This window comes from Salmo trutta, chromosome 15 (assembly GCF_901001165.1).
Source record: "Salmo trutta chromosome 15, fSalTru1.1, whole genome shotgun sequence".
Classification (NCBI taxonomy): domain Eukaryota; kingdom Metazoa; phylum Chordata; class Actinopteri; order Salmoniformes; family Salmonidae; genus Salmo; species Salmo trutta.
The window spans coordinates 40,462,553-40,481,369 of record NC_042971.1 but is presented as its reverse complement, the minus strand read 5'-3'; the positions used below and the strand labels follow the sequence as shown (position 1 = coordinate 40,481,369).

Genomic DNA, 18,817 nt, shown 5'->3' with positions numbered 1-18,817 from the left:
ATACTTATGTTAATGAGGTATTTCTGTATTTCATTTTCAATACATTTGCAAAAGTTTTCACTTTGTCATTATGGGGTATTGTGTGTAGGTTGGTGAGAAAGCATTTTATTTTGTCCATTTAGAATTCAGGCCGTAACACAAAATGTGGAATAAGTCAAGTGGTATGAATACTTTCTGAAGACACTGTACACAATGCCAAGGTCACAATGACGTGATTTCTCCACCCTTCTATACAACAGGCAGCTTATCATAATTGGCAATTTCATGTCTAATGGCCAATTCTCTAACGTTCTTCAACAGCCTCTTTAACCTTGCTCTCCCCTCACTCCCTTACGCTCTTTTTCTCTCGGTGTGCAGGTATAGGTGGTGGAGCCCTGAGGGAGCCCGCCTCTGTCACCAGCTCCAGATAAGACTGTTGCCATGGGGACAGAGTCAATGGCCCAGAGAGGGGAGACTCGGGGGCAGACATAAACACTGTTTGATTTCACCAGCTGTGAGACACTGGGAGAGATGCACGGGGGGAATTCACAAAGGAGACAAGCTGTAGATGGGAGCAGGGGGCAATTTCTGTTCTGTCACAGTCAGATGAGAGAGGTCAAGAGAACCAGAGGGGAGAGAGATAAAAGACAAGAGAGGGCTTCTTAATCTCTGCTAACTTCTACAAAAACAGGTGGAGAGAGGATGAGGAAGAGAGGCGAGGAAAAAGATGGCAGCAGTCAAATAGAGCAAAAACAAAATCTAATGAAATCTCATATTGAGACGCTGGCTAGCAACAGTGACATGATATGGAGCGTGTGCGCACAATGACTGTGTTCGAGAGCATCAACACCATGCTGCATCATAGCTGAACTGTGACTGACTGATATAGAAATAATATTGAGTAGTTATTTATAATGAAAGGTGATTTGTAGATCTGTCAGTCTCTATAAGCCTTCAAAGTCGGCTGAAATGGCGAAAGCGGCCAGTGATTCACAGGAGCTCAGGCTGTAAAATGAGTGACTGAGCTAGAGATGACGTCACTTTGAAGAGCACAGGGAGAATGATCAGTTTGAGAGTACAGTAGCTTGTGATGCGGGCGGATTCAGTCTAGGAGATCAGATCAATCAGGAAATGCAACACAGAAAAAGGTGCTTTATTGAAAACAAAAGTATCTCAAAAAAGATTTACAAAATAATGCTTGTTGTCGTAGATGATACAGCATGTGATATTTTCAATTTTTTTCTTGCAATCATTTTTATAGATTTTTTCTTACATTAGCTCTTCTCTTGTATACAAAACAAACATGAAGGTGCTTGCAAGGACAATGTGAAATACGGTTGGAGATGACCCTGGTGAGGTGCACTAGTGCGCTTCACTCTCCATTCTCTCACTTTGTACAAGAACTAAACAAAACATTCTGGAATCTGGGAATCCCCACCGTCATTTTCTTATATACCATGCACACTTAACTCTGCTGCCCTAACAGAAAACGGACATATAGGAACCGTGCAATAATATAATTATCGCCCTTTTAGCTTAGTTCAGCTTTGTTCAGGTGTTTTGCAACTTGAAGACATTGCAAATGTCATTCATTGTGTGAGCAAAAATAATGCTATCGTCAAACTTCATGGCTTAGAGACAGAAGCCAGAAAAGAGGATATGGCACAAAAAAAAGAATCCCTCACTCAAAACAGTGAAACAAAGTAGAAAACAAAGAAAGGCAACAAACAAATCTCTCTCAACAGAGGACCAAACAGACCTTGCACTCTGTCTGTAAAAATAACATTATCATAGTTTTTTCAAATTACTTTTCTACTTACTTTACTGATCTTCTGGGATAAGGCACCGGTCACATAACTGAAGCCAGAGCAGTGAGCAACAGAAGACATTTCACTAGACAACAGAGAACCATGAATCATCTCTATTTACTTCACTGTATTACAGATGAAATAACAAAACTGAAGCAAACATTATGCCCCATTCACTGTTTTCTAGACAGCCCTAAATATAAAGTCTACATTTTACATTTTTGTCATTTAGCAGACGCTCTTATCCAGAGCGACTTACAGTAGTGAATGCATACCTTTTCGTACTGGTCCCCCGTGGGAATAGAACCCACAACACTGGCGTTGTAAGCACCATGCTCTACCAACTGAGCCACACGGGACCCTGCAGTCTACTAATCGTATTCTATTACTACGGGCATTTCAGATTATATATTAACGCATACTAAAGCATAAATAAATAAAGAGAAGGAGAGGGTGCAGAACGCATGCAACTCCTCTTACAATATACAGCCTCATCTGTCATAGTTTCTTTTTTATATTCTATATAGGGCTGAAAATCGCTGTATGAAAAGGTGATATAAAAGGTTAACTAAAACCCAGTTCTAACTCATTAGTTATCATTACGGTACTGCTATCTGAGACAGTGAGACAGACCACCACACTGATACATAACATTGCAGACTTAGTTCTAGCCTATGACATCCTGCTGCAATGACAGCATCTACTGACGAAGTTGGCACTGGTACTCATAACACACACACACACACACACACACACACACACACACACACACACACACACGTGTGGGACAGAGCATAATGAGTATAATGTTGTGTGATTTGAAGCCATGCTATCCACGTACTGCACCAAATAATATTGTATGTGCCAGAAATACTCTCCACTTTGATTTCTCTCTTCCCTTCCTACTTAATCTTTCTTTGGGGAAAGCCCTCCCCTCCCCACATTAGCTAGTTAACACAGATTTGCCCTCTAGTGCAGAATGAAGGCATGTCCACAGTGTGGCTAGGCAATTCACACACCTTCCATGATGACCATCAAAATCAAGTGAAAATAACTGAGAAATGACAAACCATGTTGAAAAAGAGAAGGAACTAAGGAGATGATGCCAAAATGTATGACAGCTTGAGAGAGAGGCAGAATGTGTGAGTATTCTCTTTTGTTGAATAATGTATGAAATCCTCCTGTGATTTCTGCAGCGTTGTCTCTCTTCTCTCTGGTGGCAGAGTCTGTTGGCAGAGTAGCGTGCCTGGTGGTGGTGGGGTCAGACGTACCACTCCCTGCGTGAGATCACTGAGCCATCCATATGAGAGACATAGTCCCCCTCGGCCCCACTGTCATAGCAGTCATCCGACAAGTAGGGGGAGCCGTTGCTGAGCGGGTGTGGTGGGGCAGCGTATCTGGCATGGCTAGTCTGGTGGGGGCTGGGGTAGCTACGCAGGTGGTCGTGGTCATGGTGTTCTCCATTTCTCATCGCCCTCGTGCGGCCATTGGGCTGGCGCTCTGGCTCTCTGTGGTTGTGGCTGTTCATGATGGTTGTTGATGTTGGATGCAGGTGGTGTCGCTCGCGGTCCCGCTCGTGGTTGCGTTCGCGGTCACCCCACTCCTCGCGGTCCTTGTCTACAAAAACGTTATTGTCAGGCTTGGAGGGGTGGAGCTCGTGCTGTGGAGGAGCCTTCTGCATGTCTGAAGGCCCTAGGTACTGCTTGGTGTAGTAGTCCCCGCGGAAGGTCTGCCGTTGCCGTAGGTAACAGACCCCGCCCAGCACTAGCAGCAGCAGGAGGAACAAGGCTCCGCCCACAGCTCCGCCCACGATGGCACCCAGTTGGTTGGTAGGGGGCAGGGCTGCCAGGGTGGGGGAGGTAAAGAGGACCCGTTGCTTGTCTCCCACAGAGGTGGAGGAGGAGGAGGAGGCAGAGCCAGTTAGGACAGGCGCAGGGGTGGTGGAGGGCATGGAGGTGGTGGGAGGATCTAATGGAGGGAGGCAGGGAGGAGGGAAGTAGAGAGTCAGGGAGGGAGGGATGGACAGACAGAAAAGTAGAGAATGTCAATGCCAACTACATCAGCATGTTACTGAAAGGGGATCGGTAGACATGAGAAAACTACAAACATTTCTACATCTAAAACAACATGCTCATAACAGCCTCAGGTTTGCATTGACATGTTATCTGAACAAAGTATGTTGTTGTTGTTAGATCTCTTGACAGACCACTTGAGGAGAGAAGTTACCTTTAAAACGTATAGATGTGGTAAATTAAGTTGTTTTGGGATTGAGGTAATGTATACAAAATGACAAAGACTAACAAAAACATGCAGCTTATAGCAGCCAAATGGGCGGTAGGCTGATCGGTAAAACCAGAGACTGAGAGGGAGCATTACAATAATCACAAAAGAATGGAAAGGAAAGGTAAGGCAGAGGGATGTAGATGTTACTAGTTTAGGAACCAGAGATGAGGGATTAGGAACTAAGTCCTCTACAAAGCAAAAACAAATTCTTAAAACAATCATGAATTGAACTCAATGCTGACTAGCTTTTGTCAGTAACACTTTATTTGAAGTGCTATAAGCTGTTCATAATGCCCACATATAACGTTTGCTGACAACTTTAGGCACTGCATGACATACACAGTCAACTGTTAGTCATGGACGCTCAACACTATTTTCCTTGCCCTGTAAATCTTTGCAAGGAAGAGAAGATTTGTTCCGTATTGCACAGATCTGTTTTAGAGGGACAATCAATCACATGAGATTCTGTAGCTACCACCATTAAAATCCGGTCAAATGAACTGATGAACACTTTTATGATTATTATGTGCCTGTTATGGGTGCTTATAAAGACTTTATGGAGAGCTTATGCTGAGCATTTCAAATAAAGTGAAACCTGTCGTCATTGAGAATGTCGTGAGGCACTGATACGTAGGAGGGAAGGGATGTCTAGAGTCAGCACTAATGTTAGGAACTTGGAGAGATGGGAAGGACTACTAAGACGTTAGGGGACTTGGGGAGATGGGAAGGACTACTAAGACGTTAGGGGACTTGGGGAGATGGGAAGGACTACTAAGACGTTAGGGGACTTGGAGAGATGGGAAGGACTACTAAGACGTTAGGGGACTTGGGAAGGACTACTAAGACATTAGGGACTTGGGAAGGACTACCAAGACGTTAGGGGACTTGGAGAGATGGGAAGGACTACTAAGACGTTAGGGGACTTGGGAAGGACTACTAAGACGTTAGGGGACTTGGAGAGATGGGAAGGACTACTAAGACGTTAGGGGACTTGGAGAGATGGGAAGGACTACTAAGACGTTAGGGGACTTGGAGAGATGGGAAGGACTACTAAGACGTTAGGGGACTTGGAGAGATGGGAAGGACTACTAAGACGTTACGGGACTTGGGAAGGACTACTAAGACGTTAGGGGACTTGGGAAGGACTACTAAGACGTTAGGGGACTTGGGAAGGACTACTAAGACGTTAGGGGACTTGGGAAGGACTACTAAGACGTTAGGGGACTTGGAGAGATGGGAAGGACTACTAAGACGTTAGGGGACTTGGAGAGATGGGAAGGACTACTAAGACGTTAGGGGACTTGGGAAGGACTACTAAGACGTTAGGGGACTTGGGAAGGACTACTAAGACGTTAGGGGACTTGGAGAGATGGGAAGGACTACTAAGACGTTAGGGAACTTGGAGAGATGGGAAGGACTACTAAGACGTTAGGGGACTTGGGAAGGACTACTAAGATGTTAGGGGACTTGGGAAGGACTACTAAGACGTTAGGGGACTTGGAGAGATGGGACGGACTACTAAAATGTCAAGGAGTGGGTCAGGGAAAAGAGATGGGCAAAATGGCGAATCACTCCTTTACATTTCAGTCAGTTTGAAAAAGTGTTTTGGACACTCTCTGTGTATGGCCATGTGTTGATGACTTGATCCAGATCTTCACATGCTCCCTATAAATGTTCTTTAGGCCAGATGAACCATGATCAAGCACCTTTCATCAACAGATCCTCTGGTATTTCTGTCCGGACCTGCTGAGTCTGTATTTAACTGTTGTGGTCAGGGTTGCAAAGCTACCGGTAATTTACCAAAGTTACCGTAATCTTCCGTAAATTTGGCAATTAACAGAAAATATATGGCAATCTATCATAACTTTGGTAATTTATACTTGAATAACTTTATTAAATATTTATAGTATTCATTTACTTTATCCGTGTCCATATTGTCCATGAGTTTCTAGTAGATAAACCATATGGTTCAAGAGAAAATTGCCTAATTAATGAAAAAAAGCATCTAAATCAACAATGGCATTATGTTGAACTATTTAATTTTTCACAACTGCCCCCAAATACATACTTACATAGATAGTAAAACAAATAAATATTTAATGCTGAAACCCTCATATTAAACATCAAAACGTATTCACTAGGTTGATGGTTTTTATTTAGGATAATGTTTTACAGCTTTGTCATCCATTTTTGTATTTTAAAATAATCTTATTCAATGATTTAATATATTTTACATGTGATAAGGCCACGCAGAAGGCCAGAGATAATTAGACGCCTGTGATAATCTGAAGTACCCAAAAGGGCCACTAGATGTCTTGTGAGAGATTACATCAAATCCATTAAAAGATACCAAAATTCTGGTAGTTTCCTGGTAAACTTAGAAATGTTCCAGTGATATATACCCTCCCTTTGCAACCCTAGCTGTGGGTATGATTGGGTTAGTACTGCACATGTGTGAAAGGTTTCCCCTAAGTGTTCAGTGATGTTGTGAAGTTCTTAAAACAGCGACATAAAATAACACTCCAGTCCTAGTTCCAGGTCAGATGTCTGTGGAGATATCAGACTCTCAGATCCAACAGGATGACGTCATCCCGACTCCATGCGGAGAAACTGCACGAATGTGTGGGCGAGCACACACAAGAGTGAAACACATTACCCAGAAGCGCGCACACACAAGAGTGAAACACATTACCCAGAAGCGCGCACACACAGAGAACACACACCACGCACAAAACCACAGAGCTCCTCTCAAAGGGAAAAGCAAAAAATATATATGTTTAATAAATAATGAATAAGAGTTGAAAAGAGCTGGTGAATATTTTATGAATCTGGGACATCATCATCATCATCTCAGTCAAGGCTGCACGCCTCTGCCTTTCACTGTGTCACACACACACACACACACACACACACACACACACACACACACACACACACACACACACACACACACACACACACACACACACACACACACACACACACACACACACACACACACACAGCGAGAGAGAAAGTACAGAGGGAGAGAGAGAGAGAAAGAGCAAAAGAGTAACAAAAAAGAGGGATGGAGAGAGATGTACAGTAGTCATACTGAAAGCTTAATTCAGGAAGAGAAGAAAGGTTTATGAGCCGAGGGAGGCGAGGGGGTTAACAAAACCTCAGGGACATGATGCTCATAGAAGAGACATAGACACATGCCAGGCCAGGGGAACAACAGGGGACAGGCGACAAAGCAGAGGAGTAGTGAGTTAGTGGTCTGAGATTATGATTAGGGATGAGCAGACAGACAGATGGGCTTGGCCAGAGAACTAGGGAGCTCTCCTCTCCTGTTGAACATCTGGAGACCTAATCAAAACTAATCAGGCCCCAATTAAGACTCTTACATCTGAGGACCGGAAATAATCTGCACTAATACAGTGTGGCAGCTCGCTTCATTTCAAACACTGACACACCCTCAAGCTTAGATGGATTAGGGTTTAGAATGACGAAATGCTGGATGGACCATGTGTGTATGTTTAAATGTGATTCATCCTTGGAAAGGTATACCATTGTTTCAAAACCATAAAAAGGTTATAAGTGAAGTGTTTAGTGGTGAGAGCCATAGAGACACAGAGATAGTATTATCCATAGAGATAAATCAAGACTAATCTCCATGGTATCATCTCTACGCTGAACGCTTCAAGTTCTCCCAAAGAGAAACAGGGAGAATGTGTGCAATAGCAAGCTGTGTACATATTCCGCAGTGTTTCCCTCTCACCTTGTATGCGTATCCGCAGGTCCCTGCTGCGTAGGTTGATGGCATTGGCAACCTCACACCTGTAGACTCCAGAATCATTCCTTTGGAGGGGTCTCAGAAACAGCAACGTGTTGTTCAGTATCTCCACCCCCTCTGGCATGTCCCCGTCCAGTCTGGGATACACACACACAAGAACACAAAATTAAAGTGTTCAATCTGCAGTGTGAACAAATTTGTGCACACATAAAAACACGAGCGCACACGCTCACAAACCTGATCCATCTGAAGTGGTGGGCTGGTGGGTTTGCCTTAGCTTTGCAGGTCAGCTGGACGCTCTCGCGGCCCAGGTGCCAGTCACCATCATAACCTACTACCACAATGTCTGGGGCATCTGCAGAGACACGACACAGAGGAGGATTAACATATATAGCAACTGGAAAAGCATAAAACTCCCCCCCCCCCCAAAAAAAAATGGCATGAAATGACATGTGAATCAGTCAAATCAATCAAATCTGTTGAAATTCCATCATGATAGACATGACTAATCTGTGAATGATTGTGTACAAAAAAGGCAGTCTTGTGGGTACTTGTGTTCAATCACGCACGCACGCACGCACACACACACACACACACACAGAGACTCACACTCCACGTTGAGCTGGTAGGGGATCCTAAAGTCTGTGTGCAGGGCAGGATGGCGCACCACACAGGTGAGGGCGTGACCCTGGACGTGGCGGGTGGGCTGCCACAGGTAGTGCACCTGGGTGCTGGTGGTGCCGTTGGCCTCGTCCTGCAGCGTCACCTCTGAATGACCAAACAGGTCCGTTTCCCAGGAGACTTCGGCAGGGGGGAGGGCCCGCTCAGCGATGCAGGTAGCCACCACCGTCTCATTGCCCTCATCGATCAGAGCCACCGAGCCAGCTGACACATACACCTTGGGCTCCACTGAGAGAGCAAGAGAGAGGAGAGAGAGAAATGGAGAGAAAGAGCTGTACTGTTTAGTCAGAGTTCCAGTAGCCTCTAGGGAAGTAGAGTTGAGTTCCTGAGTCTGGGAGAGCTTCCAAACACACACCCTCTTTCAGTCATTCACCAAGCTCTTGTTTCTTTCTGTCCACCTCTGCCACTCTCTCCATCTCCCTAGTTTCCCCCCTTTCCTACTATGCAGTAGCAGCTCAGGGACCTCCTGTAACCTTTCCAAAAGAGTGTGTGTGTGTGTGTGTGTGTGTGTGTGTGTGTGTGTGTGTGTGTGTGTAAGCCATGGCTTTGCCTGGAATGATAGATCTATCCATCTATCCAACCCCAGCCCCTCCCAGGAGATCCCTTAAAATAGAGGGACGTTTCAACTGTGCAACACATACACACACCGCACGCCTTAATGCCCACCGCATTTCTCTAGCTCTAATTATAGCACCCTGTTCTTCTACACTCCTCCCTTGCTCCCTCGTTCCCATTCCTTCACCCCTCCTCTCCTTCTCTCAACTGTACCCAACTGTCATACTGTTTACCCCACAGCAAATCTCCATGACTCTTCTCACTGCAACGCCACTTCATCGACCAACCCTTATTCCAGTCTCTCGTTCTCACCACCTTCCTTCCTCGCTCTCCCCCTTCTTTTTCCCCCCCTCTTCCACTTTGTCTTACCACTCTCCCTCCGGCTCAGTGATGTGAGTAGGATGTCTCTCCCCCAGAATATTGGTATGCATTATTCATTCAATTTACAAGGGGCACTTTACTAAGATACAGAATTACATTTCAGAATCTTACAAGCACACTATTAGCCAGACAAACACACACATACATTTACAAAAGGTGTATTGCACACAGACACACACACGCAAACACATGCAAATTCTTACCGAGCACGCTGACAGTGGTGGAGGCCTGTGTGTTGCCCAGGGGGAAGGTGGCCACCTTGCAGGTGTACACTCCAATGTCTGCGAAGCCCACGTCCTCCAGTACGATGGTGGCGTCATGGGAGGAGGGCGAGCGGAAGGACAGGCGGCGCACGTAGTCCGGAGGGATGGAGATACCGAACACGGGGTTGTACACCGCCACCGTCACCGAGCCTGTGGGCAGCCGGCGCTCCCAGGAACTCTGGGTAAGACTCAGGTTGGCCTCCACCTCCACGCTACAGCCCAACGTCACGTTCTTCCCCAATACAGCACTCACCTTCTGGGGCACCAACACCTGACTGCCCCCCACACCTGGAGCCAGGGAGAGAAACAAAGAACGAATAGTTTCACCATCAACGATCAGTTCATTCCAATTATTTCTAAAGAACTACTGTTAGTAGTAACATTGAGAGAAAAGCAGTGGGGAATATGTTAAGTTATTAAGTATAATCTAACAGTTGCACTTTGGCAGTGAAACATAAGCCTGTAAGTGGGTGTGTGTAATGTGTATGGCTGTACATTCAATATGCCCACTGATGATGGCAATAAAGGACTGTGGCAATAGTCTACTGACTCCCTCTCCACACTACACCCTCCATCGGTTTCTCAGAATCACATCATTTACCATAATAACCATAAAACTGTGAAACACATGCAGAGCTTGTGAATATGCGTGTGTTATAGTATGTGAATAGGTAAGGAGGACATGTGAGGACAACCTGCTAGTATTACAACAACAGCAGCAGGTGCGGTATCTCTTACAAACACACAGGAGTGCACCACACACACGCGTGCGCGCGCGGAGCCACACACACACCTAGTCATATAATCATGGATGAAAGGCAAGCACCATTCATTACAGCTGGACTCTCTTTTATAAAGTCCTCAAACCATATATAAGCCTGTGACATAAACCAGTGTTCAAGGGTGACCTCATCAACTAGATCTCTTCGTTTCATGCGTGTGTCATCTGAAGATGATCATAGTCTCCTCGAGGCACTATCAATAAACATTCATCATGTTGGGTGTAATAGTGTGTGTGTGTGTGTGGTCGGGAGAGCGAGATGGTTTTGTGAACAACATTTACTTGAAAGAGCACTGACGTCAGCTCCACTAAGACATTCCCAAACCAAACACAAGCTTAGTCGGTTCCATCAAACTAAGCATTCACAGACATCTGTGCTGATCTGATCATGAATCCACAGCAACCAACATTTGATTTTCCATCAACATAATACACAGTCCAGTGTTTATGTGTGTTTGTTCCAAAGATCAGTGTATTCTTGTACAATAGCCGCCTGCCTGCCCTACTCCTGACCTGAATCCAGGAATTAAAAGCAGCCCTTTGTGAAACAAACCACTCGCTCTGTCCCTGTATCCAATCAGAACTAGCCCCTAAAGCTCTGTCATCCCCTCTAGTTATTAACATGGCCTGTCCACACTCACAGCATTAAGATCAGCAGTACTCCAGAGACACAGGCAGAGGGGGAGAGGGGGAGGGAGAAAGAGAGATGGAGACAGAGGCAGACAGAGACAGAAACCGCAGTACTCCACAGACACAGAGGGAGAGAGGGACAGGAAAGGGCGAGGTAGAGAAAAAGGTGGGAGGAAGAGAAAGGAAGACAGGGAGAAGATATGGCAATATGATGAAAGTGCTAGTGGGAGAGGGAACAGTCTAAAGTAAGTAAAGGGTCATATGAAACAGATGAGAGGAAACAAATCTATCACTAAGAGATTCTGCTGTCCAAGAGAAGAAAAAAAACCGTGGAAGGAACGAGTCCCAGAAAGATAAATAAACGCGAACATCATAATAATACCGCCACACTGCACTCCCCACACCACTCAACGACATCACTAATTGCAACAAGCTGCCAGTAGGAAGACGTCATCGTAAATCAAAACCCGCTGCATTGCTTGGCAACTGACTCAAAACATTCTGCCTGTTGTCGAGCCAACAACAACCCCAACCCAATCTCTCAGCCAACCGAAGTATTTTCCTGAGTGTCCCCCCAACCACCTAACCTGGAAGCCTGAGACCTGAGCACAGAGGGTGAAAATGACATTAGAATGGCACACAAGACATCTGATACACGCCTGTCTGAGTGGACTAATCAATTGAGGACGTGGCAGGGTTGGCACACCAGTAGTACATTTACTGTTAATTCCCATCATTTCTCATCTAGCGTAGCACCACGTATTATCAGCATATTCAAAAGTGTTTAAGAAACATATTACGTTCAAAAGTGTTCTTGTGATCAAGCCATCAATATTTTGTGATTATTGGTGTCGTAAAAATGTTAGCTTACGGGTTAGCAATTACCATGTTTGACATTTCTTTTTGATAAGCGGTTTAGCAAAAAAAATACGTCCCATATTAATCGGCATACGGTCCCCTGTTATTGGCCAACTTACTATTTTGTTCAATTACAAGATATATGCATTTCATTTTGTAAAAAGAAGACAACCTCGTATCTAAAGTTGGCTAACCTTCTGGTAATAAAAAATCCGTTAGCTATATTTCAAAGTAAAAAGTTGGATATTAAATGACGTGTGGTCTGTCGCGCAGTCGAATTTTACAATATACAGCGTGTCCCACAAAATGTATATTACTTTTTTGAAAAATCTCAAAACCTAACTTAATGAAAATCGGTGGTCAGCTAGCTAGAAGAGTGTCTTTAGTCGCAAAACGTAAAGTTATTAGTCCATTTAAATGTTGAGTTTGAGGTGATTTAATCCTCTAACCGCTAGAGAGTGTCCGACGTTAGGGGACGTCTGATGTTGGGGGGAAATTAGCAACAATGCTTGTTTGGTTAAGGGCGGCAGGTAGCCTAGTGGTTAGAGCGATGGACCAGTAACCGAAAGGTTGCTGGATTGAATCCCCGAGTTGACAAGGTCAAAATCTGTCGTTCTGCCCCTGAGCAAGGCAGTTCCCTGGGCGCTGAAGACGTGGATGTCGATTAAGGCATTCCCCCGCACCTCTCTGATTCAGAGGTTCAGTTGTGTTAAATGCGGTAGACACATTTCAGTTGAAGGCATTCAGTTGTCCAACTGACTAGGTATCCTCCTTTCCCTTAATTTCTGTTAATGCATTCAATATATTATTATAAATAGTCTTACCGTTGTCCATTGTAGGAGTGGACACGTTGATTGCAGAGCGCACAACCTAGGCTACACTTGTGAGAAAAAGGTTTTGGTTTATTTCATTCCATTTATGAGTCGTCAATGTATTAATTGTCTTTCGTTTGGAGCACTCCTGCCAATCTTGAGTAAGGACACGCACCCGATTCCACATATAGAAGTAGGACTAGTCAATCTGGCCTGCGCGCAAATGTAGGCCTATACTGCACAGTAAGTGTGCCCATTTGGGGATCTGATACTATTTCTGATTGTCTTTACTCACCATCACTGTGGAGTTTCTCAAATATTGTATTATTCACCTCAAACAGCAATTAAAAGTCTGTTTTTACATCCATTGAGAATGACAATAGTTCCTCAACATAGCCTATTTGAAAAATATTTCCAGCTCCCTCCCGATAACCACTCAGCGTGAAAAGGGAAAATTGTCATGATCTGATCCGGTGGAAACGTCATAAAATAGGCCTACCTGATTACTTCTTATTCCTTGTGTCTGTCTGTCCGGAGCTCACTGGTGCTGGAAACTCTGAGGACCCAGAATATTTTATATAATGTTGCAAGTTTGCTAGCACAAGCTTTGGGCCAGACCAAGTTAATACAATAGTTGATTCAAGTTCCTTGCAGTCAGGTCATGCTTAGCCAATGTGATTAATAGGATATTTATTTTCGTCAGGATATTTTCTACCTGCAGGCTGCAATATTTTTATTTGTTGGCTTTATGTAGGCTATTTTTACATAGACAAATGGCAATAGAAGTTACTTTTAGATTTGCATAATTTTCCTTTATAATTTTGATTAACTACATGACATTGATTGAGATATGAAGACTTTATTATAAATGAAATTAAAATGTGCATACGAAAACGATAACTGACACCCAGATCAGTAGAAATGGTAGGACAACTTGGCACTGCGAAAGGAAAAGGTTCCGACTGACCAGAAGAGGTTTTTTCTTCTGGTTAGTCTATATTGATCTCTGGCTCCCTCTTTAGTAATAAGTATGTCTTCATTTTTAAATTGCAGTGCTTAAAGCACCAGACAAGCTCAGTATCCTACATATAGTTGATTGTCTTCAAACATAGGGTATGTCTTTATGTTTGAAAATTTCAACCAATCAATTGGTCGAAAGAAGAGGACCGACTCTTGGTCAATCAATATATTTTTTTTGGGGGGGGGGGGGGGGGGCAGCCCTATAGGGTTTTATTGAAAAATATATTTCTGACTGCCCTGTCGTGCCCCAGAGATTAACAGTTGAGTTGTGCCATTTTATAGGGGTGGGATCTCAAGCAAATAAAGGATGGGAAACACTCAAACTCGTTGTAATCCTTCACTGAATTCTCTGATGTCTGACTAGCACGTAACGTAACGACAAGGTATGCGAATTTTCCCATTGCTGAAGTGCCCTGCATTGACCACAGTTGACTTTGCAACCTTGGCTCCCAGGTCTACAGGGTGGAACCACAGCATTGCGTTTACTGTTGGACAGCTGTTGACTCTTGTTAGGCATGTCAAATATCAGTGGCAGCTGTGTCACTTCCTGGTGGCTCTATAAGGCTAGTTAGTGAGCTGACAGAGATGGAGCTATTTAGCTAGTTACACATAGCGACTGCATTCCCAGCCAGGAATTCCACAAAAAGGGCATTCACTCACTCCAAACAGGTGATGCTTGAAAGATCACAGTGAAACCCAGCAGATACAGAGTTTCATCCACTGAGACCAATCTACAGGATGTGGGTTCTGATGAGCCTATTGTCCAGGAGAAGAGAGAGTCGCTGTATGGGCGCTCACTACTGGAACTGGAACTTTAAGATAGATTTTTCTAAATGGGAAGCAGGGGATTTAAATAGCCATATATTGGTAGATGTTAATAACCAGACCACTAGAGATCTGTTGTTATTTTTAGGCTCCCCTCAAAAGCAGAGAGAGGTATACAGAAAGGAAAGACAGACCATAGTGAAATAGGCCCTCTAATGTAATCACCTGCCCATCAGGGGAAAGAGGAAGGCAAAGAAATGCTTAACATAACCGTTTGTGAAAGCTACTCCTTCTATTGTATCAAAATGAATCAGCCTTTAAGAGTAGCTACAAGCATACAGTTGAAGTTGGAAGTTTACATACACCTTAGCCAAATACATTTACTCAGTTATTCACAATTCATGACATTTAATTATAGTAAAAATTCCCTGTCTTAGGTCAGTTAGGATCACCACTATTTTAAGAATGTGAAATGTCAGAATAATAGTAGAGAGAATGATTTATTTCAGCTTTTATTGCTTTCATCACATTCCCAGTAGGTCAGAAGTTTACATACACTCAATTAGAATTTGGTAGCATTGCCTTTAAATTGTTTAACTTGGGTCAAACGTTTTGGGTAGCCTTCCACAAGCCTCCCACAATAAGTTGGGTGAATGTTGGCCCATTCCTCCTGACAGAGCTGGTAAACTGAGTCAGGTTTGTAGGCTTGCACACACTTTTTCAGATCTGCCCACACATTTTCTATGGGATTGAGGTCAGAGCTTTGTGATGGCCACTCCAATACCTTGACATTGTTGTCCTTAAGCCATTTTGCCACAACTTTGGAAGTATGCTTGGGGTCATTGTCCATTTGGAAGACCCATTTGCAATCAAGCTTTAACTTCCTGACTGATGTCTTGAGATGTTGCTTCAATATATCCACATCATTTTCCTCCCTCATGATGCCATCTATTTTTTGTGAAGTGCACCAATCCCTCCTGCAGCAAAGCACCCCCACAACATGATGCTGCCACCCCCGTGCTTCACGGTTGGGATGGTGTTTTTCAGCTTGCAAGCCTCCCCCTTTTTCCTCCAAACATAACAAGGGTCATTATGGCCAAACAGTTCTATTTTTGTTTCATCAGACCAGAGGACATTTCTCCAAAAAGTTCGATCTTTGTCCCCATGTGCAGTTGCAAACCGTAGTCTGGCTTTTTTTTAATGGTGGTTTTGGAGCAGTGGCTTCTTCCTTGCTGAGCGGCCTTTCAGGTTATGTAGATATGGGACTATTTTTAATGTGGATATAGATACTTTTGCACCCTTTTCCTCCAGCATCTTCACAAGGTCCTTTGCTGTTGTTCTGGGATTGACTTGAACTTTTCGTACCAAAGTACGTTCATATCTAGGAGACAGAACGCGTCTCCTTCCTGAGTGGTATGACGGCTGCGTGGTCCCATGGTGTTTATACTTGCATACTATTGTTTGTTCAGATGAACATGGTACTTTCAGGCGTTTGGAAATTGCTCCCAAGGATAAACCAGACTTGTGGAGGTCTACAAATTTTTTTCTGAGGTCTTGGCTGATTTCCTTTGATTTTCCCACTTAGTTTGAAGGTAGGCCTTGAAATTCATCCACAGGTCTCGGTCTCTCTCGGTCTCTCTCTCTCTCTCTCTCTCTCGGTCTCTCTCTCTCTCTCGGTCTCTCTCTCGGTCTCTCTCTCACTCTCGGTCTCTCTCTCACTCTCGGTCTCTCTCTCACTCTCGGTCTCTCTCTCACTCTCGGTCTCTCTCTCACTCTCGGTCTCTCTCTCACTCTCGGTCTCTCACTCTCGGTCTCTCACTCTCGGTCTCTCACTCTCGGTCTCTCACACACACACACACACACACACACACACACACACACACACAGAGAGAGAGAGCGAGTCTGGCTGTCCTGGCAGCAAGGAGACATCGTTCCCAGAGGAGACTCAGGTGATCATTCTCCCTCAGTCAGCGCCGGTTGGGATTGGTTGAAGTTCATTGCTAACATCGATGAAAATTCACAAATCAACTTGAATGTAGGTACACAACACACATCCCGCCTCTTGTCATGAGCCATCCAAACGTTACCGAGAACCACATACCGTATTTTTGACAGCGTCTTTAGTATTTGAGTATTCAGAGTAATTTCTGCAGCGACATAGCCCAAATTCTAGATATCGGGAAAAAAATTAGACTTTAGCATTCAAAAAGTGACCATTGGACTTAATTTTAGGATTGACTAAGTTTGTAGATGCAACAGTTTTTATTTAGGGAGTGGCTCCTAATCTGTGACCGGATCTTTATTTCTGAGACTCCGTATCTGTGAGCGTGCAAAATCTCAGTAACTCATGGGAATTTGGGACTTCAGTCATTTTTTCATGCCAAAACCGGATTAGATACATACCGGTAGTTAAATGCCCAAAATATGATATTTGCAATAGTACGAAGCAAAAAAATCAATAGCAACCACAATGTCGAAATATGATTTTGTCATGAGTTCAGTAGCATTTGCTTGATTTGCATGCTCGCGTTAGCTAACTAGCATTAGCTAGCTAGCAAGCTCTAGTCCAATGGAAACCGATGCAACCCTGCTGGCTACGTGGCTAGCTATATGACCAGTGGTGACAGTGAGGTCCCTATGAGATGTATACTATGTATTTTTGTAAATAACAGCTGGTGCACGATATGTAAGGAAGTCTCGAGCTATTGCTCGCCTGAGGTAGAGTATGTCATGATAAGCTGTAGACCACACTACCTACCTAAAGAGTTTTCATCTGTATTTTTCGTAGCTGTTTACATACCCCCACAGTCAGAGGCTGGCACTAAGACAGCATTGAATGAGCTGTATTCCGCCATAAGTAGCCGGGAACTTTAATGCATGGAAACTTAAATCTGTTTTACCAAATTTCTATCAACATGTTAAATGTGCAACCAGAGGGTAAAACATTATGGACCACCTTTACTCCACACACAGCTCTCCCTAGCCCTTCATTTGGCAAATCTGACCATAATTATATCCTCCTGATTCCTGCTTACAAGCAAAAATTTAAGCAGGAAGCACCAGTGACTAGATCAATAAAAAAAGTGGTCACATGAAGCAGATGCTAAGTTACAGGACTGTTTTGCTAGCACAGACTGGAATACGTTTTGGGATTCCTCCGACGGCATTGAAGAGTACACCACATCAGTCATTGGCTTAATCAATAAGCGCATCGATGACGTTGCCCCACAGTGACCGTGCGTACATACCCCAACCAGAAGCCATTGATTACAGGCAGTATCCGCACTGAGCTAAATGCTAGAACTGCCGCTTTCAAGGAGCGGGACTCTAACCCAGAAGCTTACAAGAAATCCTGCTATGCCCTCCGACCAACCATCAAACAGGCAAAGCGTCAATACAGGACTAAGATCGAATCGTACTACACCGGCTCTGACGTTCGTCAGATGTGGCAGGGCTTGCAAACCATTACAGACTACAAACGGAAGCACAGCCGAGAGCTGCCCAGTGACATGAGCCTACCAGATGAGCTAAACTACTTCTATGCACGCTTCGAAGCAAATAACACAAACATGCATGGGAGCACCAGCTGTTCCGGGAGACTGTGTGATCACGCTCTCCACAGCTGATGTGAGTAAGACCTTTAAACAGGTCAACATTCACAAGGCCGAAGGGCCAGATGGATTACCAGGACATGTACTACAAGCATGCGCTGACCAACTGGTAAGTGTCTTCACTGACATTTTCAACCTCTCCCTGTCCGAGTCTGTAATACCAACATGTTTTAAGCAGACCACCATAGTGCCTGTGCCCAAGAACACTAAGGTAATCTGCCTAAATAACTACCAACCCGTAGCACTCACATCTGTAGCCATGAAGTGTTTTTAAAGGCTGGTCATGGCTCACATCAACACCATTATCCCAGAAACCCTAGACCCACTCCAATTTGCATACTGCCCCAACAAATCCACTGATGATGCAATCTCTATTGTTCTCCACACTGCCCTTTCCCACCTGGACAAAAGGAACACCTATGTGAGAATGCTATTCATTGACTACAGCTCAGCGTTCAACACCATAGTGCCCTCAAAGCTAATCAATAAGTTAAGGACCCTGGGACTAAACACCTCCCTCTGCAACTGGATCCTGGACTTCCTGACGGGCCGCCCCCAGGTGGTAAGGGTAGATGACAACACATCCGCCATGCTGATCCTCAACACAGGGGCCCC

General features: G+C 44.3%; 1 protein-coding gene across 3 annotated transcripts in view; it reads right to left on the bottom strand.

The window, feature by feature from the left end:
* Positions 1-1,111: 1,111 nt before the first annotated feature.
* Positions 1,112-18,817, bottom strand: part of LOC115149038 (nectin-3-like protein) — a 50,449-nt gene continuing 32,743 nt past the window's right edge. Inside the window, exons 1-6 of one of the 3 annotated variants that reach the window (XM_029691508.1) lie at positions 12,819-12,983; positions 9,666-10,013; positions 8,455-8,754; positions 8,083-8,200; positions 7,831-7,982; positions 1,112-3,755 (exon numbers count right to left, since the gene is read on the bottom strand). In XM_029691508.1, coding sequence (XP_029547368.1) covers positions 3,049-3,755; positions 7,831-7,982; positions 8,083-8,200; positions 8,455-8,754; positions 9,666-10,013; positions 12,819-12,828 — 1,635 coding nt within the window. In that variant the 5' untranslated portion in view covers positions 12,829-12,983 and the 3' untranslated portion in view covers positions 1,112-3,048. Of the gene's footprint in view, positions 3,756-7,830; positions 7,983-8,082; positions 8,201-8,454; positions 8,755-9,665; positions 10,014-12,113; positions 12,194-12,818; positions 12,984-18,817 lie in introns of those variants that run through there. The other 2 variants (XM_029691507.1, XM_029691506.1) reach the window with 2 other exon arrangements.